This window comes from Arabidopsis thaliana (genome assembly GCF_000001735.4).
Source record: "Arabidopsis thaliana chromosome 1 sequence".
NCBI classification, from domain to species: Eukaryota; Viridiplantae; Streptophyta; class Magnoliopsida; order Brassicales; family Brassicaceae; genus Arabidopsis; species Arabidopsis thaliana.
Window position 1 is genome coordinate 26,400,435 of NC_003070.9, and position 22,630 is coordinate 26,423,064.

At 37.9% G+C, this 22,630-nt stretch overlaps 8 protein-coding genes across 14 annotated transcripts; 5 read left to right on the forward strand and 3 right to left on the reverse strand.

Annotated features, from left to right (window-relative positions):
* The first annotated feature begins 259 nt into the window (after positions 1 to 259).
* On the forward strand, positions 260 to 2,381 carry LGT8 (glucosyl transferase family 8). Of its 2 annotated transcripts, NM_001124104.1 has the most exons (2): positions 356 to 1,674; positions 2,073 to 2,293. In NM_001124104.1, the coding sequence occupies exon 1, from the start codon at positions 493 to 495 to the stop codon at positions 1,663 to 1,665; it is 1,173 nt and encodes a 390-aa protein (NP_001117576.1). In that variant the 5' UTR covers positions 356 to 492; the 3' UTR covers positions 1,666 to 1,674; positions 2,073 to 2,293. The 2 variants fall into 2 exon arrangements, with proteins under 2 accessions (NP_564983.1, NP_001117576.1); NM_105677.3 differs by having other exon boundaries at positions 260 to 2,381.
* A 162-nt stretch (positions 2,382 to 2,543) lies between these two features.
* AT1G70100 (neurofilament heavy protein) lies at positions 2,544 to 5,756 on the forward strand. Of its 6 annotated transcripts, none has more exons than NM_202389.4 (8): positions 2,544 to 2,885; positions 3,281 to 3,343; positions 3,503 to 4,219; positions 4,292 to 4,729; positions 4,818 to 4,876; positions 4,963 to 5,062; positions 5,164 to 5,220; positions 5,297 to 5,756. In NM_202389.4, exons 2-8 carry the CDS (start codon positions 3,302 to 3,304, stop codon positions 5,396 to 5,398), a joined length of 1,515 nt encoding a protein of 504 aa, NP_974118.1. In that variant the 5' UTR covers positions 2,544 to 2,885; positions 3,281 to 3,301; the 3' UTR covers positions 5,399 to 5,756. The 6 variants fall into 6 exon arrangements, with proteins under 6 accessions (NP_974118.1, NP_564984.1, NP_001077804.1 ...); NM_001084335.1 differs by having other exon boundaries at positions 2,649 to 2,885; positions 5,301 to 5,685; NM_001334435.1 differs by lacking the exon at positions 2,544 to 2,885 and adding an exon at positions 2,934 to 3,193 and having other exon boundaries at positions 5,297 to 5,745.
* Positions 5,757 to 5,803: 47 nt separating this feature from the next.
* AT1G70110 (Concanavalin A-like lectin protein kinase family protein) lies at positions 5,804 to 7,909 on the reverse strand (the record flags this gene model as incomplete). Its single annotated transcript, NM_105679.2, has 2 exons — positions 6,371 to 7,909; positions 5,804 to 6,285 (listed from the first exon to the last, which is right to left on the reverse strand). Exons 1-2 carry the CDS (start codon positions 7,887 to 7,889, stop codon positions 5,804 to 5,806), a joined length of 2,001 nt encoding a protein of 666 aa, NP_177168.1. The 5' UTR covers positions 7,890 to 7,909.
* A 577-nt stretch (positions 7,910 to 8,486) lies between these two features.
* AT1G70120 (transmembrane protein, putative (DUF1163)) lies at positions 8,487 to 9,163 on the forward strand (the record flags this gene model as incomplete). The annotated part of the gene is made up of 2 exons (NM_105680.1): positions 8,487 to 8,800; positions 8,896 to 9,163. The coding sequence occupies 2 exons, from the start codon at positions 8,487 to 8,489 to the stop codon at positions 9,161 to 9,163; spliced, it is 582 nt and encodes a 193-aa protein (NP_177169.1).
* Positions 9,164 to 9,166: 3 nt separating this feature from the next.
* Positions 9,167 to 11,394, reverse strand: AT1G70130 (Concanavalin A-like lectin protein kinase family protein). Its single transcript, NM_105681.2, has 2 exons — positions 9,879 to 11,394; positions 9,167 to 9,790 (listed from the first exon to the last, which is right to left on the reverse strand). Exons 1-2 carry the CDS (start codon positions 11,365 to 11,367, stop codon positions 9,309 to 9,311), a joined length of 1,971 nt encoding a protein of 656 aa, NP_177170.1. The 5' UTR covers positions 11,368 to 11,394; the 3' UTR covers positions 9,167 to 9,308.
* A 671-nt stretch (positions 11,395 to 12,065) lies between these two features.
* Positions 12,066 to 14,824, reverse strand: FH8 (formin 8). The gene is made up of 2 exons (NM_105682.3): positions 13,617 to 14,824; positions 12,066 to 13,538 (listed from the first exon to the last, which is right to left on the reverse strand). The coding sequence occupies exons 1-2, from the start codon at positions 14,612 to 14,614 to the stop codon at positions 12,254 to 12,256; spliced, it is 2,283 nt and encodes a 760-aa protein (NP_177171.1). The 5' UTR covers positions 14,615 to 14,824; the 3' UTR covers positions 12,066 to 12,253.
* Positions 14,825 to 16,437: 1,613 nt separating this feature from the next.
* AT1G70150 (zinc ion binding protein) lies at positions 16,438 to 19,354 on the forward strand. The gene is made up of 11 exons (NM_105683.7): positions 16,438 to 16,565; positions 16,703 to 16,816; positions 16,914 to 17,020; positions 17,115 to 17,164; positions 17,246 to 17,346; positions 17,445 to 17,532; positions 17,746 to 17,854; positions 18,070 to 18,241; positions 18,376 to 18,450; positions 18,553 to 18,666; positions 18,995 to 19,354. The coding sequence occupies exons 1-11, from the start codon at positions 16,464 to 16,466 to the stop codon at positions 19,085 to 19,087; spliced, it is 1,125 nt and encodes a 374-aa protein (NP_177172.6). The 5' UTR covers positions 16,438 to 16,463; the 3' UTR covers positions 19,088 to 19,354.
* Positions 19,355 to 19,459: 105 nt separating this feature from the next.
* On the forward strand, positions 19,460 to 22,097 carry AT1G70160 (zinc finger MYND domain protein). The gene is made up of 7 exons (NM_105684.4): positions 19,460 to 20,039; positions 20,267 to 20,407; positions 20,493 to 20,858; positions 20,925 to 21,167; positions 21,251 to 21,343; positions 21,415 to 21,615; positions 21,699 to 22,097. Exons 1-7 carry the CDS (start codon positions 19,725 to 19,727, stop codon positions 21,909 to 21,911), a joined length of 1,572 nt encoding a protein of 523 aa, NP_564985.1. The 5' UTR covers positions 19,460 to 19,724; the 3' UTR covers positions 21,912 to 22,097.
* Positions 22,098 to 22,630: the final 533 nt, after the last annotated feature.

The window sequence follows — 22,630 nt, forward strand, 5'->3', positions numbered from 1 at the left end:
ATCGTTTAGTCTCAGCCGTCGATCTCCTTTTATCGAGCCCATACAAACTTTCAAGACAAAACATCATCCAGCTGTTTCCATCGAGTTCACAGCTGGCAAAAACCTATCACAAGTTTCCAAAAGCCACCATTAAATTTCACTCTTACGGTACACCAACACACAGATAATAAAATTTTAATTAATTACCGAAATCTTCAATTAATCCCATCAGTTAGAATAGGTAATTACGTTGGGATTGATCATTCAAAACGACTAAAAACCCACATAACTATTCACGCGCTTTGTGTGAAAGCGCGTGTAAACCAAACTTCTCTCTTAAGCCAAATAAAAGAGAGACTTGTCCTTCTTCTGCTTCATCTTCTTGCTTTCTTCACTTCTTTAACTCTTTGAGTTATTTATTTCCAGAAGCTTCATAGTTTCTGGAAAATGCTAATCCACTAGCGGAATAAAAGACAGATCTTTAATCCACTTTAGAAACCGCGTTTTCTGAAAATGCGGTTGCGTTTTCCGATGAAATCTGCCGTTTTAGCGTTTGCTATCTTTCTGGTGTTTATTCCACTGTTTTCCGTCGGTATACGGATGATTCCGGGAAGACTCACCGCCGTATCCGCCACCGTCGGAAATGGCTTTGATCTGGGGTCGTTCGTGGAAGCTCCGGAGTACAGAAACGGCAAGGAGTGCGTGTCTCAATCGTTGAACAGAGAAAACTTCGTGTCGTCTTGCGACGCTTCGTTAGTTCATGTAGCTATGACGCTTGACTCGGAGTACTTACGTGGCTCAATCGCAGCCGTACATTCAATGCTCCGCCACGCGTCGTGTCCAGAAAACGTCTTCTTCCATCTCATCGCTGCAGAGTTTGACCCGGCGAGTCCACGCGTTCTGAGTCAACTCGTCCGATCTACTTTCCCGTCGCTAAACTTCAAAGTCTACATTTTCCGGGAAGATACGGTGATCAACCTTATCTCTTCTTCAATCAGACAAGCTTTAGAGAATCCATTGAACTATGCTCGGAACTACCTCGGAGATATTCTTGATCCATGCGTAGACAGAGTCATTTACCTAGACTCGGACATCATCGTCGTCGATGACATAACAAAGCTTTGGAACACGAGTTTGACAGGGTCAAGAATCATCGGAGCTCCGGAGTATTGTCACGCTAACTTCACAAAGTACTTCACTTCAGGTTTCTGGTCCGACCCGGCTTTACCCGGTTTCTTCTCGGGTCGAAAGCCTTGTTATTTCAACACGGGTGTGATGGTGATGGATCTAGTTAGATGGAGAGAAGGAAACTACAGAGAAAAGCTTGAAACTTGGATGCAGATACAGAAGAAGAAGAGAATCTACGATTTGGGTTCTTTGCCTCCGTTTCTTCTTGTCTTCGCAGGGAACGTTGAAGCAATTGATCATAGGTGGAACCAACATGGTTTAGGAGGAGACAATGTACGAGGAAGTTGTAGGTCTTTGCATAAAGGACCAGTGAGTTTGTTGCATTGGAGTGGTAAAGGTAAGCCATGGGTGAGACTTGATGAGAAGAGACCGTGTCCGTTGGATCATTTATGGGAACCGTATGATTTATATGAGCATAAGATTGAAAGAGCTAAAGATCAGTCTTTGTTCGGGTTCTCTTCTTTGTCTGAGTTAACAGAAGATTCAAGCTTTTTCTGAAGAGTTTGTGTAAGTCAACAACATTCTTTTTACTTGTTATTGTAGTTTTGGGTTATTACAAATACATTGTTGAGGATTTATTTTTTGACTGTTGGTTGTGTAAAAATTGACTTGTGTGAGAGAAGAGTTTGTAGAAGCTATTGATGAGGACTAGTTAGAAGAATTCTTTGTTTGGAATTTGTATTTTGTTGTGTTCTTTCCCTAAATGGTTATGTTGATCTCAATTTTCTGTATTTAGAGTCTTTTCAAGAATATGCAGCGAGTGTGTTGTTAGCATGAAATAAACCCCAAGTTTGTTAAACTATGTCATTGTAGATTACATATAAGATTACATCTTAGAATGGTTAGAAGTTACTTGCTATGGTAAAGAAAAGAGTTATTTGAATCTGTCCGCAATGATGAAGCAGTGTGAGATAAATGAAGAAGAATGGAGACATTAAAGGCTTGGCTCCTCGGAAACATAAGTTTTCAAACTGGACACACAATTGTAAGTATGTAACTGTTCACATATTTAAGTCTGCTCCATAGTCAAACTTCAAAGTTCAAAGAACTCATCTTCTTTTTTTTTTGGGTCAAGACATAAAATAACTCATCTTAAACGGCAAGATTTGGGCTGTTAGTGGGCTGGATTGGGTTGACCTGTTAAGTAATACGATGTACGTATTCCTCGTTTCTAAATGCTTTTTGAAAACGATAATGAAAATGTTAAATCACACATTAGAAATTTGTGAAAAGGATGTCCGTACCTGCATTGGTTTAATGTTTGTATATGACATTCATATAGTAAAAGAATGTGAAAGTACCTTCGACTTTGATTGTTATCAATATCGACTATTTTTAACTATCAACATTAGTCAGTTAAACTAGTTAATAATCGCTTTTGTCCCCGCCTAATAGTTTAGTTAGTACAACACTTTCTTACTTACCATCTTCCGACAAAGGTCCCACTGTCTCTTGTCTTCATTCTCATCCTTGTATCTGATCTGATCTCTTCTTCTTCTTTTTCTTCCTCTCTCTCTCACTCAAATCTGTAATTGGGATTTTTCGACCCAAAATTAACAACTCCTTATAAGTTTTCTTGATAGGTCCTCTTTGTGTTTTTTTCCTCACAAAGTTTCCAACTTTGAAATGTATTTGTGAATCTTCACTTGTTACTACTTTTTGTGTCCATCATTATTTTGGAAGTAACACAATTGTGTGGGCTATCTTCACTTTTTCAGGTAATCTTACAAGATTGCCACTAGATTCTCTTTTTTGTTTTTCTTTTTGGAATTGTAATGATAACTTTTCTTAGTGTCAATCATTGATGAGTGTTTGGCTCTCTCTCTTTGCTTATTCAATTATTGAAGCTCACTCTCAATTAGTTATATTTTTTTAAGAAGAATCTGAGTTTGCTCACCAAGAGGTTGAAAAATGCTGAAGTTGAAAGTGTCTATTAATTACTAAACCAAGATTATATGTGTTTTTCCTCTCTTTACTACAATTATTCTGCTTTACAGTGAAGCTACTATTGGATGCTAAAAAATTGGTATAGTTTTAGCTCAAATCCAAGTTGATTCTGGCTTTGTTCAAGTTTGAAAGTGATAAGAATTTTCTTTGGTTTTGTGTGGATTAGGATTCTTTCTGGTGAGCATTAATGGTGGATATGGAAGTTGGTATTGCCAGTGGTGAAGATAAGGTAATACCCATTTGTCTACTCCAACGTCATTTTGATGTGTTTGTGCCTAATTATTGACATTACTGTCAATGTCCTATGATCTGTTTTGCATTTGTGTGGTTTCTTGATTTGTCATAGTTAGTTAGGTGTTATATGACTTGTTTGTGGATTGATAAACAGATAACGACCGCGGCTTCATCGAATCAAGAACTGCAAGTGTCTGTTTCGTTTGGTAAGTTTGAGAATGATTCACTTTCATGGGAGAAGTTTTCATCTTTTTCTCCAAACAAGTATTTGGAAGAAGTGGAGAAGTGTGCAACTGCTGGATCAGTAGCTCAGAAGAAGGCTTATTTCGAATCACATTACAAGAAGATTGCTGAGAGGAGAGCTGATATCATCATGGAGCAGGAGAAACTTTTGGAGAGGAATGCATCTTTCAGGCCGAATATTCAGAACCGGGAAAGAACAGACGATAGTGACAATGACGAGTCAATGATGATCGAGTTTAGTACCGGTTATGGATCTAACGGTGAAAGTACTTCAGAAGAAGATAAGCTTGTGACCGTCATTGTTACTGAAGTGAATGAGACATGTAACCATAAGCCTCTTGAAGAAACTATGGATTTCAAGGAATGTCGAAGCTCGGTTGATACTGGGGATGATCTGAGTACCCTGAAGTTGGAGGAGAAACTTGAAGAGATTGTTCAAGTGGAGGATAAAGAGAAAGTAGAAGAGGTTATTTGTATGAAGGAAGAAGTAAAAGAAGATGTTCCATCAAAGGATACTGGAGAAATGAGTGAAACACTAATGAAGGAGACGAAGAAAGAGAAAGATCATAATCCAATCAAGAAGACTGATAAAAATGTGCGAACTAACCATATGAGAGCCTCTCCCAAGGTAAAACACCATAAGCTTCCTCATATAGTTTTATGTGTAATGTCTTTAAATGACTGTGTCTTCGTCTTACAGTCTAACCAGGTGACGAAGAAACCGGTAACGAGCAAGGTTGTAAGTGGTAGGAAAACTCAACCAAGCAAGGAAAAAAGCATGACAAAGGCAACAAATAAAGCAGCATCACCTGTTTTAAAACCTCCAGGGTTTTCAACTCCAAGAGTGTCTAAGTCAGCTTCAACAATAAGTTCAATGTCTACTTCTCGCTCTTCAGTAAAGAAGGAAAGTGTCTCAACTTTACTGAGAAAGAAACAAACCGCTCCAAAGTCATTGCCCATTTCTCTCAATGTGGATCAGTCGGTCTCCGATCCTACTGCTGTTCCAACAACAAGAAAATCGTTGATCATGGAACGAATGGGAGATAAAGACATCGTTAGACGTGCATTTAAGAGTTTTCAGAAGAGTTTCGACCAAATGAAATCTACTGATGATGGGCAAGATACAGCTCCAAAGCAGGTATAGTCTAATAGTGTTTCACCAAGTGATAAAGATTCTACTGGTTTATAACTAAATATCGATTCATACTTCCAATGTTTGACACCAGGTTCTTGCAAAGGCAACTGCTGTTCAGAGGTTAGGTACAACTGGTCAGAAAAATGTCAGGTATAACAGAGACATGCATCACCATCTAGAGTTTTCTATTACTCATCGTGTCTTGTTTGAATCCTAAATCTGTTTTCTTGTAACAGGCTTGCAAAATCAGATGGCACGGAGAGAAAAGGTCCTAACTCTCACCGTTCTTCATCTGTTGTATCAAAAAGCAACGGGACAGCCGAGAAACAGAAGGACGTAAGATGTTTTATGAGCAAGCCAAACCATGTTCACCTTATCCTCTGATATAACAAGTTTAACAATTCCTCAGATAGCTAATATTTCTTCTTCAAATTCAGCCTTCTAGGCTTGGCACAAGAGCTGTAGAGAGGATACATTTACAGGCGAAACCGAAGGTATTAACTGAGAAGAAAACCGTGTTGCATATCTTTCATTAGTGTATGATCTCTGAGCATTGTTGTCTGATATCAGGCAGAAGCAAGCAATGTCAAAACTCGGAGGCAAAGTCTAAATCCAAAAGAAAACCCCATTCAAGGACCTCTCCCAAAAGGCTATTCAGACAAAGTACTATGATGTAGCAGTCTTCATTTCACGAACTTTGATATGTAACAGGTGACTATTGTTTTTATCTGATCTTCTGAAGCACAAGGCTAAGGGCTCCACCAACATTTTTCAGCAAAAAGATCAAATATCTCCAAACTTTCAAATGATGTTTGTTATATAGAGAAGTCATTACGTTTGTGGAGAAGTAAGTATTATACAGTCTTGTGTCAATGTATGTGTATAGAGTCTGTAGACTATAAACGTGAGGATGATGTTATTAACATACTTGAATATCAATCCTGTTATTTCTCGTGGAAGTACTGTTTTTTTTAATATACATTCTTCTTATATACTTGCAAATTTATTAGAATCAGCTTCAGACTTACATTTTCAATAGAAATCAAGAACCTGCGAGACCTTATAGGTTTAAATCTTTTACCGACCATGAGAGACAAAGGATTCAGTGAAGGTCAAGGGAGCGATGGAACAGGACTCTGGAGAATCAGCTGCTTCACCTGAGATTTCAGTACCTCGATGAACTTCTCGAGTTTGCACAATGTCAAGTAAGTTATGAGGAAGCTGAGCCACACTGTCCAATAATTGAATGACGCTAGACATGTTTGGTCTGATGGCTGCTACTGGATGAGAACAGAATAAGCCAAGTTTCAGAACAAGTGCCGCTTGCTCCTCAACATATTCCTGACCAATCTTATGATCAAGAACCTGCATGATATCTTCATTCTCCCAACACTCTAGCACCCAATCAGTCAGTACCATCTCTCTTTGTGATGCTCGTGGCAATATGGGTTTTCGCCCGCAAGCAATCTCTAGCATCACTATTCCAAACGCAAATACATCTGATCTTGTACTTGCCTTTCCTGTTCTTGAGAGCTCAGGTGAAATATACCCAAGTGTACCTTCCAAGTAACAACATTTTGAGTGAGAAGTTCCTTTTTGGGGCTATAAGTCTCCAATACAAATAAGTAGAATATTTAAAGGTACCTGCCACATGAGAGGTCTGAGGATCAGTCCCATGATCGCAGAGCTTCGCGAGACCAAAGTCACCAAGTTTAGCATTCATATTAGCGTCAAGAAGGATGTTGGCTGGTTTAATATCCCTGTGGATAATGACCTGCACCCATTGTTGGTGCAAATAATAAAGTCCAGAAGCTACGTCTTTGATGATCTTGAATCTCTGTGACCAATCAAGATTCCCAGTCTGTTGATGGTAAAGGAACTTATCAAGACTTCCTTTGGCCATACAATCATACACCAAGTAGAGTTCACCTTTGTGTCTGCAGTAGCCTTGAAGCCGAACTAAGTTAGGATGTCTGAGACGCCCAATGGTTGCAATCTCAGCAATAAACTCTCTCATTCCTTGTCTTGAGTCATGAGAAACCATCTTCACCGCTATCTCTACGTTGGACACTGGTAAAGTTCCTTTATAGACTTTCCCAAATCCTCCTTTACCAAGAACCTCAGTATCCTTGAAACCCTTTGTAGCAATATGCAGATCTTTGAAAGCAAACCTATGAGGACCAAACTGAACTTCCCAGTCCTCAAGAACTTCCAATAGCTTCTTCCTCTTCAGGAAAAGCCATAAACTGAGACTCAAGATAATGAGTATGATGACTCCTGATACAGTTAAACTGATTGTCAAAATCCCATTTGGACTCTGGATCCATGGCTGATTATAACGAGGAATTTTGGGAAGGCGAGAGGGGTCTATATCTGGAGTAGTCCCATTCATCTTGAACGTCCATCCCAATATATAGTGAGATGCAGTTAGGTCCCCTGTAGTTGAAGTGAATCCAACATACATAAGTTCAAGCAAATATGGAGAAAGATCCTTTTCAAGAGAAAGAAGTGGAATCTTTGGCTTAGGGACATAAAGAGGATGAAGTGTGACATTAATCTGTTTCTGTTTACTGTCATACTCAATCCAGATTTGCATAGGTTGTCCACTGTTAAGCAAGAGACTTCGAAATGTACCGTTATCCATGTAATAACCCGCTAAAGCAACTGTATCTGAAACTAAAGTATTGATATCAATGCCAACATGGTTAGCATCTTTGTCCTCGAATTGTTGGTCAACTTTAGTATCGAGCTCAACAGCTACTATATGATTTTTTGGATCTCCCATGTTGCTCCTATTGAAAAGTCCAAGGTAAGTGGTGGGAAAAGTAGGAGACAGATCTCTCGTTGGACAGATAACAAAGGCAATTCCATATCCTCCATATATTCCATTATGAAACTCAATAGAGAAAACGAAAGTGGTGGAGAAGGAAGAAACTGTACCGTTCACTGAGTTCTTGAATCGAAGTTGGTCATTATAGAAAACTTGACCAGTTGTTTGTGGTGTAGAATTTGTGAGTCTGATCAGACCATTGTTGTTTATATATGCTGATCCACTGGTGTACATATTTCCACTGGTGTTGAACTCTACACCGTTTGGGTTTGGTCTCTGACATACGACGCTCTCGGGGACGAAGAACAGTACCAGAAACAACAACAACACCATAATCTTGATAAGATAACACAACCAAAATATTCATGACAATTGCCAAGAAAACATCTTTAGGGAGAGTCAACACAGAGAATCATTCAATACCATTGAGCCAGCAACATAAATATATTTCTGAAAATTATAAAATTCGATTTTGCCATTGAACCGTTCTTTTAAAATAAAGTATGCAACATAGTCTCTGGGAATTTTAAGGCATAAAGTCTCTTCCTTTCTTGATTACTTTATACACAAGAAAAAGAGAGATTTAGAGACTTACCAATGCTTTGAGAATCAAGCGACTCTGTTACAAATAGTTGAAGACAAAATGTTTGTTTCGTTTCTAATTCGACTTCTGGTTTCGGCTTCTGGTTACCAATACTTTACTTTTTACATGTTTCCTTTCTTTTTCCCCTTTACGTTTTTGTTATTTTTCCTCTCTTTTTTTGCATATTTATTTGATTCTAGATATTCATCGCCGCAAATTGTGTATTATTAAGAGATATTCATCGCCTATAAAAATTATTATCAATTAGATATTCATATAAAACCAGATTTCTAAACAAGAGAATAATTATTAAACCTTCTCAATCATCTTCCTTCAATCGTGACACAATGAGTGACACACGAAGAACATCAGGAGACACCTCCGGCGAGCTCCGGTTACTAGGTTTACTAATTTTGGCCTGGGCAATATTGCTAGCTTGTGGTTTGCTAGCGAACCAAGAAACTCCTGTCGCGCCGAATATAGAAATAGCTTCTATGGATTTCACTGTGCGTAATATTACACAAACTCGTCTCAGTGCAAATTGGGATTTATTGATAAGGGTCCCCAGTAACCTTCCTAATGCCTATATATGTCTCCAAGGAGACATTCAAGCTTCATTGTTTTACAAGACTATTAATCTTGTTACCTCATCTGCACAAAGGTTATATATAATTTATTCGATTATAAATTAATCTTATAGTATTTTATTTAAAACTGTTTATAATTCTGACAAAAAATTGCTTGCATATAAAATAGGTATATCGATCTCAAATCTGGCACAGCTCAACAAATTAGGGTTTCAGTAGAAGAAGATATTGACGGTTTGATTAGGAAAAGGATTATCAAAGATATCAAAGAAAAGAGAGAAGTGAAGTTCGGATCGCAGTTGTTTCTAACGGATTGTAGAAAAGGGACCACAGGAGTTATGAGCTATGCGTGCGATATAACCATGTTGCGGTTCGAGCCAGGTTCTGAGACCAAGGCGTCTAAATTTGGAGACAACCCTAGCTGTTTTAATTTTTGATTAGTTATTTTGCAAAGATTTGATTTTACTCTTTCTTTAAAATTAGAGTCAATCTATGTAATTCTCACTTGTTACTATTAATTAATGGAAACAGAGAAACAACCATTTCATACAATCTCAACCCTACAATATAAATGATCATTAGTTAGCGTCCACTAGAGAGAAACGATTCCGTCATGACCAAGGAAACGTTACTACTCGCTTCCATAGACTCAGTCGTTACACCTAAGGTATCAAATCCTTCATTGATTATCCGAGAATTCACAAGGTCTAGCAAGTTATGAGGAAGAGTGGCTACACCGTCTAAAAATTGGATCACGCTTGACATGCTTGGTCTAGTGGCTGCCACTGGATGCGAGCAAAGCAATCCCAGTTTCAAAACCAAAGTTACTTGTTCCGCAAGATACCTGTGCCCTAGTTTCTCATCAACTACCTGCAGTATGTCTCCACTGTCCCAACAGTCTAGTACCCAATCAGTCAAAACCATCTCGCTTGGTGATCCTCTTGGCCCAATGGGTCTTCTTCCGCAAGTAATCTCCAACATGAACACTCCAAATGCAAAAACATCAGAACTTGTGCTTGACTTCCCTGTTCTCGACAGCTCCGGTGATATATATCCAAATGTACCTTGCGTCCAAAGTAACAACACAAAACCCTCAATAAGTCCAGAGATCTTGATTGATTGTTTATAATGATCATAAAAACACAAACTTACCTGCAACATTCGAGGTTTGAGAGTCAATCCCGTGGTCACATAGCTTCGCAAGTCCAAAATCACCGAGCTTCGCGTTCATGTTTTCATCAAGAAGAATATTTGCTGGCTTAATATCCCTGTGAATAATCACTTGAACCCACTGCTGATGCAAGTAGCAGAGTCCCGAGGCTACGTCTTTGATGATATTGAATCTCTGTGACCAATCAAGAATTTGATTTGGTTGATTATAAAGAAACTTATCAAGGCTTCCTTTGGGCATAAAGTCATACACCAAGTAGAGTTCTCCTTTACGTCTACAGTACCCAAGAAGACGAACTAAATCTGGATGTCTAAGTCTACCAATGGTAGCAATCTCAGCTAAAAACTCTCTCATTCCTTGTCTTGAATCATGAGAAATCTTCTTCACCGCGATCGGTATACTAGACAGCGGTAAGATCCCCTTGAAAACTTTTCCAAAACCTCCTTTCCCAAGTACCTCACTGTTCTTGAAACCTTTCGTGGCGATGAAGAGATCTTTGTAAGTGAATTTATGAGGACCAAACTGCACCTCCCAGTCCTCAATAACTTCCAAGAACTTCTTCCTCTTCAAGAACAACATAACTCCAAGAATCAAGACGATAACTAGTGTAACTCCTGAAATACTTAAACTAATCGCCAAGATCTTAGAACTCAACGACCGTTCTTGATCTTCATCGGGGACTTTAGGAAGACGAGAGAGATTTATATCGGAAACTGCTCCTTTGTTGTTGAAACTCCAGCCAAGAATGTAGTGAGAAGAAGTTGGACTTCCCACTGAAGTAAAGCCAATGTACATATACTCATGTAGATATGGAGAAAGATCTTTCCGCATCGAAAGCAGAGGAATCTTAGGTTTAGATATCTTAATAGAATGCATTGTAACATCAAGCTGTTTAGTTGAGTTGTTATACTCAATCCAAACCTGTATAGGCTTCCCACTTGCAATATCTAGATTCACCAATCTACCATCATCTTTGTAGTAACCAGCCGAACAATTTCTATCCATTTTCGAGCTATCGATATTGATACCAACGAGGTTGACATCTTCACCATCCGGTTTATCGCTTTTAGCGGTATGAAATCCAACCGAAACAGAATGGTTAGAGTGGTCGATATTTGGAACTGAATTCAAGCCTTTTGTAGGAGAGATGTTGAAGGAAAGTCCACAACCGGCGATTGTTTTACGTACTGCGACGATAGCAAAGACGAAAGTGGTGGAGAAGGATGAAACAGTGCCGTTTGGTGAGTTCTTGAACTGGAGTGGGAACTGGTAAAGAACTTGACCAGCTCCTCCTTGTGTCTTTGAAGTTATGAGTTTGAACAAACCGTCCGGGTTTAGATCCGCAACTCCATCGGTGTACAAGTAACCGTTGAAGCTAAACTGTCCACCGGTTGGGTCTGAGCATTGAGAAATTGAAGCCATATAGAAGAAGAATAAGGAAAATAATAACATCTTTAGAAGCAGAGACATGATTCATTAAATTTTGTTGGTGATTTGTGGAATGGTTAAATTTGATTCCTTTTTAGTGTGTTTATATAAGCATTTGATCATACTATTATCTTAATCAAGATTGGTCCATGTTAAACACGTTCTTCTTCTTGACTACGCGTTGCTATTGAGGAAAAGGCAGAGAAAGTGTTGTGGACTAGTGATCAATATAAAGTTGCCATTTTGCTTTAAAGCTCAAATTATTAAAAAGTTTGAAACCAAGAATGATAGCTCCAAATTCGTCTAAGGGAGAAGTATATGTTTTGTTCATATACAAAAATCAACTCCTGCATCCTTTAAAAAGCTTCTGCTTTTGTTTACTCAAATTAAGAAAATTTTAAAAGTCAATAAAGATGGATAAAAAGTTCACACCATATAGTCTTTATAACGTTGAAGTTTCATATTTACAAGCATCAAACTGGTAGGTTGTTAGTTAATAGATAAACTTATGTTAATTTAGTCTTCATCCACAAATTTAGTGTTAGTTGATAGAGAAACATAAAAAAGAGGCTATGTTAGGTGAAAATATTAACTCCTACATCTAAAGCTCTGGAGAAATTTTTTTAAAAAGAATTCAATAAAGCCAAGTTCACACTATATAGTGGTTCACTTTCACATTTAGAATTATCAAACAATTTAGTATTATTAGTTCTTACGTAAACAAAAGGTCTATGTGAAGTTAAAGAAGACATGTTCATAAACATGGAAAGGTCTTAAAGCAAAATTGTTTATTTATACAAGGAACAAATTATACTCAAGTCCAATGCTTTGGACTGATAAATCTATAAACAATTCAACATCTTTCAATGCTAATCAATACCCAAAATGCTTCTACTATTTAGTATTTACATATAACAAATCTTGACTCTCACATATCAGAATCCGACCCACCAGAATCACTCCAAGCTCTGTCCGACATGAAATTCGGAGGCAAAACCGGGAATTTCACCGCATTCCGCTGCGAAGAAGGCGATATCGGACTACCAACCTTCCTCCTCTGCATATTTCTCATAATATCTAAGCAAACTTTATCAACCATGGCAAGAAAATCTCTAACGATAACAAACAAATGAAGTGGATTCTTCCCCTTTGTAACAGCTCCTGCTTGATAATAATCCGTTGTACGTTTCACAAGCTCCATCACTTTCCTCTCTTCACCTTTCGCTATTTTCACCTCTTCCTCTACCGAATCAAGAAACGTCATCATCGTTTTCACAAACCTCCCTCCTTCTCCATCTTCACATTCTCCAATCACCGTTTTCGCATCTTTCGCTCTAACCGCAAGAGCAGAACAAGTTGCAACAACCGTTTCATAGTCCACACAAGCAGCTTTCTTCACGTTTGAAAACTCAGAGCTCAATCCACCAACAACTGGTAAACCAAGCTTCAAGTACTCTTTCTCTTGCTCTTCTTTCGACATAACCTGAAGACTACTATTACCACCATTGTAGTTACTACTACCGCTTCGTGTTAAGCTATGGCTTCTTCTATTCATAACACAACGTTTTCCTTCCGATCTAACAACTTCCTCCACTACAAAGTTAAGCAAAGAAGTCTTCCCATCAACGCTTTTAACATCCGAAAGCTTCAAAAGCGCGGTTAGATTAAACGCTTGAGCGTTTCCTCTCGCGGTACCCGCGTTCATTCTGTTTCCAGCTTTAAGTATTGCCTCCAAAAGCTTCACAAACAAGCCACGAGATCTCAGCTCTTTACAAGCTAAATCCAACGTTTGTAAACATTTGCTATGATGAGCCATCTCTGGATAATAATTAGCCCTAAAGAGAAACGCGTTTAGTCTCGTAAACGCGGTTGGCACGGATTTAAGAAGATGAAACAGAAACGTCTCCGCATCAGCAAGCTTTGCCGTGTCACCGTCGAATTCAAGAATGGCTGATTGTTCTTCTTTCGTTGGAGCTATTCTAGCTAACCTCTCAAGAGTGTCTGGCACGAAATCGTTTCCTTCTATGAGTGATTCAACAAGCTCTTCACGTGTCATACCTAATGATTTGAGCACAATCGCTGTGTTTTGAGACTTTCTCGGATCAAGTATGAATATTTGCGTTGATTTAGGGTTTTTCTCATCGCCTTGTTCTGGTGATTTCTTCCCCACGGCAACGTATCCAAACAGAGCTTCCATTAAATCGCCATCGAAACTGAGAAGAAACAAAAACAAATTAGGGTTTTTTCAATTGATTGAAGCAAAAGCCCTAACTTTCGAAATAAATATATACCTGAATGATCCACGATCGATTTTGTCCCAAACCATTGAATGATCGGAATCAGGGTTTACTTTATCCCAATGTAAAGGCTTCAACTTTACTTGTTTCGAAGTCTCTCCTCCACTTGCTCCTCTAACCGGCGCAGGTGGTGGTTTCGAAGCTGATGATGATAAAGCTCCAACCTTTTTCACCGGTGGAGGTGGCGGTGGCGATGGTGAAGAACCCTTCTTAATCGGAGGAGGTGGCGATGGCGTTGGTGCACTCTGTTTCACCGCAATTGACGGTGGTGGCGGTGGTGGTGTTGGTTCACTCTGTTTCACCTGCGGTGGCGGCTGATGATCTTCGTTATGGATAACACTGTGAGAAGTAGATGATCTTCCTCTAAGAAGAGGAATCTCTGTAACGGGCTCTGTTTTCTTCTTGTTCTTGTAATAAATAACTTCTTTCTCGTCTTCTTCTTCTCCGGTGACGATCTGTTTCCTGAAACTCCCACTTCTTTCTCTCTGACTCTGTAGCTTTCTCCAATACAACACATCAAGACCATTCTCATCAAGAATCAAACCTTTCACACCACCAAACCTCGTGAATCCTTCTCTAGCCAAAGTAGTCGTAGTCACCGCCGCCGACGTCATCGGAGGAGGAGGATACGGAGGTAAAGTGTTTTCGACTCTGACTGGTCCAACTCTGTCTCTCCGTCTCCGTGCGATGATACATCTTTGGAGGCAGAAGAAGAAAACTCCAGCTACAAGTAAAGTACTTGCTGCTGTTATAAGGACAGCTTTGGTGATTGTTTTTTTATCCGAAGATGATGAATTATTCGACGGCGGAGATGGGTTTGACGAAGGTGGAAGAAGCGGTGGTGGAACAGGGGAGAGTGAAGAGATGGGGAAGAAAGTTTCGATATTTTGAGGAGAATCAAATTGAGAAAGTGATTGGAATGGTAAAACGACGATGAAGAAGAAGTAAATTAGGGTTAAATTAGGCCATGGATGATTAAACATGGCAGCCATTAACGATTTAGCTCATTTAGAGAGATAGAGAGAGATCAATAAAGGAAACAAAAAAAAAAATGAAAACACGTCTTTGTTTAATTTTCTTCAAATTTACAATTCCCAAAAATCTCAGGAACTTAAAACGGGAAGATAATTTAAATAAATGATTCTTTTTGGAGGTTTTGGTTTAATGTGGAGTTGAAAGCAGAAATTAGTTGATCTGTTCTTCTTCTTCTTCCCGGGTCGGTGATAAATTTTGTGATTGACGAAAATACCCTTGTTAGTGGGATTGGGTTGTATGTAAATATAAGGGTGTTTTAGGTAGTTTGACTAGAATCGTTTTCGTGAGATGGACTTTTATGGAGCTGGTGCGGTTGATGTGTGTTATCGTTGACTTTGTCCAAAAGTAGTGGCGTTGCTTATTTTTTGTGCTCTTTCTAGAAATATTTTTGACGCTTTGGAAGTCTAACACTAAAAGCCAAAAACATTCCCATTTAGATACGATTTCAATTGTTAACTTTAAGTGCAAATTTATGTTTTCTATGGGAAATTGAATGAATTCACATTTGAGAATATCGACAAAATGTGGGTTGCAAGTTTGGAACTTGAGAACGTTATAATGATGTATAATCGGGAAATTCAATTCCTTAGAACTAACAAATACCGAATACCAAACAAATTAATAGGATTTTCCTTAAAACTCAATTGAATTCTTAATTGATAATGTATATGTACTTACTATTAATAACTTGACCTCTTTTTTCCGAGTAAATAAATTATTCATCAAAATATACTATTTCCAACGTAATTTCAGTCGGTCAAAGGAATATGGAATGAAATCAATGATAGTGGTAGTGGATCATCACCATTCCTAGAGAAAATTAAGTTCAAATTAAATTATGGTAATGCGTATGGAACATGCATTTATGAACGTGTAAAACAAAAAGGCATGGTTTAAAAAACAAAAAAGGTAATATTCTTTAGGAAATACATCCGAAAATTTCTTAAATGTGCAAAAGTATTGGAAAATAAAATTTACATTCAATATTTGGGTGAAATATATAGTCAATATTTCCCTAATTAAATCGTAATTTATTATAATTTACATTCATAAACAAGTATTTTTACATAGTATAATTTATTAAGGCTTCAAATGTCCAATTTTTTAGATATATGAAAACCATATTAATTTTTATTCCAATTATACATGCGTTCTCGCTTTCCATTGTTTTTCTCTAAGTAGATGGCATCATCTTTGGCAATCCATAAGCGTATCTGATTAAATCGTCGTGAATAAATCTTAAGGCATCATAGTGTGTATAACATATGGAGAGCATACAGAGGAGCCGCTAATAAAAGATGTGGTCAAGTACGTAAATGGGTTTCCAGAGGTGATGGTATTTACTTGGTGAGAAATGCTGAACCCAAGGGGCTTCGATTTGTATGGCTTAAATCATGAGTGTTTATTTCATCTTTTCTAGCTAAAATTAATTATTTATTTTGTCTTTCTTGTTTACTAAATCATCATTCTAATATTGCGGGTTTAGAATATACAACAATAAATTTACAAAATTAAGATCTTTTAGGATATTTATATACATTATTGTATCAGTCCTTTTTAATACTTTTTATAGGGGTTTTTTTTCTTTGTTCAAAATACTTTTTCTAGGTTAACATTGTTAATATGAGAACAAAATGGGCCTTGCGATAAACAAAATTGTGGCTTACGATAAGAACTAATTGGGCTTTACGATAAGAAAACATTGGGCCTTATGATTAGAAAAATGGGCCTTAAGAGTTACCGAGATTCTTTAATACTTTTTTCGTCCCGAGAAGAAACGGCGGTTGTCTTGGTCGTCGACGGCGGATGGAGTGTGCCGCGCGTGGTTTTGCGACGCGGTGTGTTGGTCCACCGACGCGGAGGTGTGGTCAGTGTGGTGCTGTAGCTTATTGCTCCGTCTCTCATCAGGTTTTAACTTCTGCTTTAACTCTCTCTTAAGCCTTCTTCTTCTTCACAGTGATGATTTGATCGGTCGCTTGTAGTTAGGTGGATAAGCAAATTAGGATGTTCCTTGTTGAATTTGTTGATCTTTATTTTGTTTGTAGATTTCGCATTGGAGCTATCACAAGGAAGAATGTGAGAGATTAGAAGAGCAAATGCGTCGTGTTGATCTTTTAAATGATTTTCCATTTACATTTACAGAAGAAGCTACAATTCAGGTTAATCATCACTTTGAATGATAGTGAGGAATCAAATGCCTTTTGGTTAGTAAAAATTCAGCTCAAAGTTTAAGTTTTTGGTTTATTCGTTCTTTAGGTTAGTCAAAAACATGAGACTAGGTGCTCGTTCTTCATCAAGAGGGGATTACATCGTGTTGGAATGTGGATGTATGAGTGTAACTGTGGAGCTTTGGCTTTTGATAGGTTTCATTGCTTATTTTTTCTCTTTACTTAATGAGAATCACGTTTTGGTTTGAAGCTATTGTTGGTTGAGCTGACTACTATCTTTTTCTGACAGTTTTAATATTGAAGGGTGGCATTTGCCGAGCTCTTCTTGTCCATGTCGTGGTATACTTCATTTTCACTTCTCTGTTTATGGTTTTACTGAAAGAGTTTGTTTCTATAGAGTTCTGATTTTGGATTACACAGGGCCTTTATCTCCAATAACTAAACAGCTATGTACTTGGAAGGATTATTTCGAGTGGAGAAAGTTACCTCTAGATTCACCTGTAGCTCTACTTCTCCACTGGGTAATAACAGTTTTTCTGATGAGTAATGTGATTTCAAGTATGATTAGAATGCTTGAGGTTTTCTTTTTTTTGACTCGTAGAGCTTGCTTTTATTTCAGCCACTTACGATATATCATGCAGTTCAAGCCATTGGGATGGGAAATTTGACTCCCCAAATAAGTGATGAACTTCGTATACATTATCTTGGTATGTTTCACTCTGTAACTCTTCTGCTTTTTGAGGAACTGTATCCTCTCTGAGGTTGCTATCATGTTCTCGTTGTTCTGTTAGGCAGTTTTTGTTAATTGCCTCCACTTCCTTTATATTAGTTTAGTCCCTTAATATTGGCAAAAGAATCATCAGAACCACTATGGTGTAAAATTCTGATATATGATTTGCTGATAGTTTGAGCTTCTGAAGGGCCTCAGAAGGAACTTGGGCAACTTGGTGTTTTTGCTGAGCTGCAAGCGCTCTTCCCTGGTCTGCGCATTTATGTAGATTTGATTGGACCTGACGTTCCACAACATATGTGAGTCCTGCATTCCACAATCTATTTGATTACTTTGTATAACACTAGTTCTATTTTAGTTAGGAAGAGTAAAGATATGTTTTTCCTTTTAATCACTCTTCTTTAGAGTTCTTTAAGCTATTCAGTGACAACATTATAGCTGGATTTTCTTTGTATGTGTTGAACTATTGACATAATTTGATGGATCGTTCTCTATTTGCTTTCTCGATGAACAGGGATGGAGAAATGATCTCCCTTTGCAGATATTCCCCTTGCATGGGAAAAGAATGTGAATGTAAAAATTCAAGCAAAATTCTCAATTCCGGGAGCAAACCTGCTTTGGTTTCGGCTGTGTCATTACAGCTCCGTAGAGGGTTTTACCATGATCGTTACAATGACATAACAAAGGTACCCCTTTCTACTAGTCTAGGGGCAAAACAATGATTTACTATACTGTTCTTATATGTAATGTCCATTTTCGTGGACCTTGAATTGTTTGTTTCCTAAAAGATGTAATAATTTCTGATTGACCATCTCGGCAGGATTCATTTCCTCCACACATAGTGATTGCTCCAAACGCAGGCATCGCTGCATATCCAAGCTGGTTGCCAACTATTGTACGTTTTTCCAGTAGCTAATGTCACATCCAATAGTTCCCAGGATACACAGAGAGAGCATATGTTTGTTATTCATTCATGTGTTGGTGTGAATAATTTCAGGAACTGATAAAGGAGATACAAGTCCCAGCAGTATTCTCTGATTACTGTGAAGAAGCTTGTCATCTGGCTGCTTGTTGCATTAAAACCATCACAGGACAACCTCTATCATCACCTGTAAGTCTAAATTATAGGTTCATTGTCCTATTTAACTATTTCAAGTCTATGTTTATTGATATGTGGGTTCCTCCTGCATATAGTCAGGCTTATGTCTCATCAAAACTGTATACGTAGAATAGAGAGTCGACACATATACTATATAATGAAGTTGAAGGAGACAAAAACATCTCTTTTTTCTTCATCTTTGGGGCCACACAAAACAGACACACTATTGTCCACTTCTCCAATCAACCTTTGTTGGAAAATGATGTTTTGCAGATAAATTCTTATATATTTCTTCAGAATCATATTGATATGAATGTAACGATGTATCTTTGAAATGCAGATTGAGTTGAATCCATTTAGACAGCCAATGGCAGTAGAGGAGAGTACTCTGTTTATCCCTTGCTACTCAAACTGTTTCATCTTCGCAATGTAAAAATTCTCCAACATTATTGATCAACTCAATGGTTCACTGTTATGGTCTGGATCGACGATAGAGATACTGTTCCGGTGTATGGACCAACATTATCTATACAATGAATGTAGAAAATGTCACATCATTTTGTTATTGGTTGTTGTAGTTATTTATGTGGATAGGACCATCAAGTGCATACATACAATCATTGTAGTCTTAGGTGAATATTATGCTATATATCATATAGCATTAGTCATTTCAAGTGAAACTTTGCAATTATCTTTGTCAGATGTCATGAGCAATTGAACAATGAACCAAACTGAACCAGATGGTAAAATCCGGTTCTTGGAGATATTCATTCACAAACCAAGTTTGTGTCTACGTGGAAGATGAAACCAAAGCAAAGAATCTTCAAACTTCTTGTTTCTAAGAAAAGTCTAAAACCAGTTTGGTCGATTTCTTCCACATCCAAAACTAACTCAATATTTTATCTCCCCCAAAGTCCAATTTTCCAAAAAATCCAAAACACACAGAGAGAAAAAAAACTGAAACATCCCAAATGGATCATCATCTTCAACCATAACAACACGAAACCCTTCTTCTCCAAAATCCCCAAAACCTTGAAACAAAGTCTCAAAATTTCACTTCGTGGATCCGAATGTCTCAGAACCCATCACTCTTCTTCCTCTTATGTCTAGGGTTAGGTTTTTGCGTTGACCTGGGTCAATCCCTGAAAGTTCCTTTCAGCGTTAACGATGTTCTTCCGATGCTACCTCGTCAAGTCTCATGGCCTGTTTTGAACAGTTTCCACAACGCTGTGGATTTGTTGCCGGTTTTTATTGGGTCAGTTACTCCTAATAATGTATCTATTGAGTGGAAAGGTGCTTGCTTTAATGGTAATGAAGCTCGTCTTGATATCACCGGTAGTGATCGTGACGTCCCTGGACTTGGTGGTGGTGTTCTTCATCTCAAAGTTGGTTAATTTCACTTTCTTCTTCATCAATTTGTTCTTAATTTGTCTTCTTAATGTTAAAGTGTTATACTTTCAACGCTCATATGCTCAGATTTCGTAAAGTTTTTCCTTTTATGGTAACAAATTCAAAATTAGGAGACTGTTGTGTAGTTGCTGCTAATTCGAAATTGTATGTTATTCTGGATGAAATTGAGTTGTTTGATAACATTTGGGAACTAATTTTGCAGACATCCAAGGCACATAGCTTGACATGTATGGATCTTTATGTGTTTGCAACGCCATACAGGATCACTTGGGACTACTATTTCTCTGCTAGAGATCATACTTTGAACTTTGATTCTTGGGAAGAGAAAGCTGAATTGGAATATGTAGGTTTTTGATTTAGTTAATCTTCTTTATAGTCTTAAGAGGGTTTGTGGTGTTTGTTTTCATGGTGATTTCTTCGATGAGTAGGTGAAGGAGCATGGCGTTTCAGTGTTTCTAATGCCATCAGGAATGCTTGGGACGTTGCTATCTTTGATTGATGTGTTACCTCTTTTCTCCAATACTGCTTGGGGACAGAATGCGAATTTGGCGTTCTTGACGAAACATATGGGTGCTACCTTTGAGAAACGGTCTCAACCTTGGCGGTCAATGATTAACCCAGAAGATGTGCATTCTGGTGATTTCTTGGCGGTGTCGAAGATTCGAGGTAGATGGGGTGGTTTTGAGACGTTAGAGAAATGGGTGACTGGGGCTTTTGCTGGTCATACTGCTGTTTGTTTGAAGGATGATTTGGGGAATCTTTGGGTTGGTGAATCAGGACATGAGAACGAAAAGGTAGACCTAAACATTTTGAAGTTAGTGGATAGAAAGAGAGATATTTTACTATCTTTTTCCCCATAGGGTGAAGAAATCATTGTTGTGATCCCTTGGGATGAATGGTGGGAGCTGACTTTGAAGGATAATTCAAATCCTCAAGTAGCTTTGCTTCCTCTACATCCTGATATCCGGGCAAAGTTCAACAATACTGCTGCGTGGGAATATGCACGGAGTATGTTGGGCAAACCGTATGGATATCACAACATGATATTCAGCTGGATCGACACTCTAGGCGATAACTACCCCCCTCCCCTTGATGCTCACTTGGTACTTTTTAATCCCTGATATTCTTAAAGATCTATCATCATTAAGATCATCATGGTAATCAACAAGCCACATTGAACTTTCAGGTTATTTCTGTCATGTCTATGTGGACTCGTGTACAACCTGCATATGCTGCTAATATGTGGAACGAGGCACTTAATAAACGACTCGGTACTGAGGTACAATATCCAGTTTCTATTGTTCTTCAGATTAGGACGTACAGGCTAACTAATAAGTTTCCGTTGTACAGGATCTGGATTTGTATGGGATACTTGAAGAAACAGCGAGGCGTGGAATGTCATTTGATGAGTTACTCACCATCCCTGAACAGGATGAGTGGGTTTATAGCGACGGTAAATCGACAACATGTGTTGCTTTCATCCTTGCAATGTACAAAGCTGCTGGTATATTCGACCCTCTCGCTGATCACATTCAAGTCACTGAATTCACTGTGAGTTTCTTTTTTTTTCTTTTCAATATCAAATCTTTCCATTAACATTACTCATGAACGTTTATCTTCTTTCGTATTTTCAGATCCGAGATGCGTACACTCTGAAGTTATTTGAGTCTAACCAGACTCGGTTACCGAGTTGGTGCAACACCGAGGAAGGGAAGCTTGACTTCTGTCAAATTCTAGGTGAATACAGAATGGAGTTACCTGGTTATAACACCATTTACCCATATCCAAACATGAACCAGAATTGTCCTTCTTTACCTCCTAATTATGAGAGACCTTCTAAGTGTTAGCAAAGTTAATTAACATGTATGTCTATCTCTCTCCCTCTGTCTGTTTGTGTTTGTATACTTTTGGTTTATATATTTAAGCTTACCCTTTTAGTTAGAGGGAAAGTAAACCACGTTTTTAGTACAATCTTCGTGTGAATATATTATATGATGCTCTTATCATATTCAATGTTATCTCCTTGGTACCTAGCTCTGCTTCATTCTTCAATAGTAAGAATTTGTCAACAATGACTTGGAAGTGGAAACAAAGTATTTAAATGGACCAACCTTACCTATGATTATGGATTATTTACCAGGAAGCTACCAAATTGTGACGTCCTTAAAAACGTGTAAGTTGAAGATTGGTTGATGACTTTCCCGACCAAACCAACTCCAACTTGAAACTAAACAAAAAGCAAAACTTAGTTCAACGTCTTTATTTGACTCCGCCACCTTCAGCTCCATCAAACCGGTTTAAACCGGAGCCAAGTCTTTCAGTTGCACAAGTCTTCTTTAATCTTGATGACCTCTATTTAACGGGTGTTATTGGTTTCTAACTTTGAAAGAGTTTTAATAATTTTAAAAGAATATAAATAATAGATAAAATCAAAGATTTTAAATGATTATTAGAGAGTTTTGTATAATCTCTTTGATTAGCTTTTCCGTAATCTTGTAAAGTCTTCCTAACTTAAAAAGATTTGAAATGATTACTTGAGATTTTATCTATTTGAAATATTGTTTCT